We start from the raw sequence: 1,620 nt of genomic DNA, 5'->3' as shown, positions 1-1,620 counted from the left end.
GGAACTAGTGCACGGTATTGGTGATAAAGTATTTCTCTGCATGAACTCAAAAACCATATAAAATTCAAAACTTGCTGTGTTTAATTATATTAACAGAAAAGTTTGTGAATACAACTTGACTGGGATTTCTGAAGACACCTATAGCAGCTTGAAAGTTCAGGAAAGTCAGAAGGTTCTTGAGAACATACTATCTTATCTGTAGGATTAGCACACAAAATTTGTGAAGTTCTTCAGAAATGAAAATGTCTAATTTAAGGTTCTCCTTGTCCTTTCGGTGGTAACATCAATAATTCAGATTTATTACACTTTCTTTATAAAAGCATAGTTTGCTCCTTGTTTCTTTAAAAAATGAAAATATGCAAATACAGGAATTTAAAGCACTCTAACCAGTAGCAAACTTACTTCCAACGTGTATTTGCTCACAGTAACAACTGGGGCTTGGGCATTATCTCACTGCACATGCTTGTGCAAAGCAGTGCTGATTTCCACAGACTGTCACCTCTGTGTCGTGTATTTTGGGGTGACACCGAGAACAGTCCTCGTCAAATGCTGGAAATCAAAGAAGGTGATAAGCTGCCAGAGATAGCTTTTACTTTTTAGCGTCCCCAGTGCCTACTAACTTCTAGCCACTGAAGCAACGTTTATTTGCACCACTGTAAATAGCTCTCTTGAACCTGCCACCTTCAAGCATCTGTTCACATAATTTTCTTTTTCTTTAAGACAGCCCGTGGGCTGAAGTTCGAGCTCCCAGGCAAGTGACTGAAGTTTTCTCTTCTACCTGCTGACCTCTGCCCCCCCCGATTACTCCCGAAAAATGGAGCGATCCACACAAGAACTTTTCCTCAACTTCATGATTGTCTTGATTACTGTGTTGCTCATGTGGCTCCTTGTGAAGTCTTATCAGGACTAAAAGACAACCAGAAACTCTGGGGGGTGATTTAAGTGTGTCTTTCTCCACAGACCTAAGCAACACCCACGGCATACCACTCTGATGAGCTTTCAATTCAGCTGAGGGCATCATGAATCTTTTTTTTTTACTCTCTCATACCTGTTGCCTGTGCTAATGCTTGTGATGGGTCTAGGATGGTGTAATTATTTTATTCCGCAGTGATGGAACTGTAAAACATAAAATGCAAGGTCCTTAGGAACTGTCCTACGTGGCTGTCTCCTCCGGTAGTTTCTGTGGATGCTGTAGCCCCTACCCACCATGCTGGCTTGTCTGGCGTCGGTGTGAGGGTCCAGAGGGTGTAACGCTGCAGCATGCCATGTAAGTGTCTGTAATAAGCAGCGCAAGAGGCACAAATCCGCTTCGCAGAAAGGAATGTGAAATCTCCGCTTTCACTTGCTCATTTCACTTAAATAAAGAACATGTAAAACCACTTTTGTAGCATTCCTTAACCCTCTCCTGGCCTGACTGCTGTTCACTGAGAGACCTCCTGGGGACTCAGCTCCAGTGCACCATGCGTGTCTGGTGGTTAGCTTGTTCCTCCCACTTGCATTGTTATTTATGATCTTTAAAAAAATGATATAGAGTGGAAATCCTACAGCTAAACTGATGCGTAGCCACATGACTGAGCTGTTCAAAACACTATTCTGTCCAGAGTGACCAACACCAGTGAT

General features: G+C 42.5%; 1 protein-coding gene across 1 annotated transcript; it reads left to right on the top strand.

Annotated features, from left to right (window-relative positions):
- The first annotated feature begins 814 nt into the window (after window positions 1-814).
- Window positions 815-910, top strand: SLN (sarcolipin). The gene has a single exon (XM_010134134.1). It carries the CDS (start codon window positions 815-817, stop codon window positions 908-910), a length of 96 nt encoding a protein of 31 aa, XP_010132436.1.
- The last annotated feature ends 710 nt before the right edge of the window (window positions 911-1,620 follow it).

Source organism: Buceros rhinoceros, unplaced genomic scaffold (assembly GCF_000710305.1).
Source record: "Buceros rhinoceros silvestris isolate BGI_N320 unplaced genomic scaffold, ASM71030v1 scaffold11194, whole genome shotgun sequence".
Lineage (NCBI taxonomy): Eukaryota > Metazoa > Chordata > Aves > Bucerotiformes > Bucerotidae > Buceros > Buceros rhinoceros.
The sequence above is the reverse complement of the archived record's forward strand: the minus strand, read 5'-3'. Positions and strand labels throughout refer to the sequence as shown.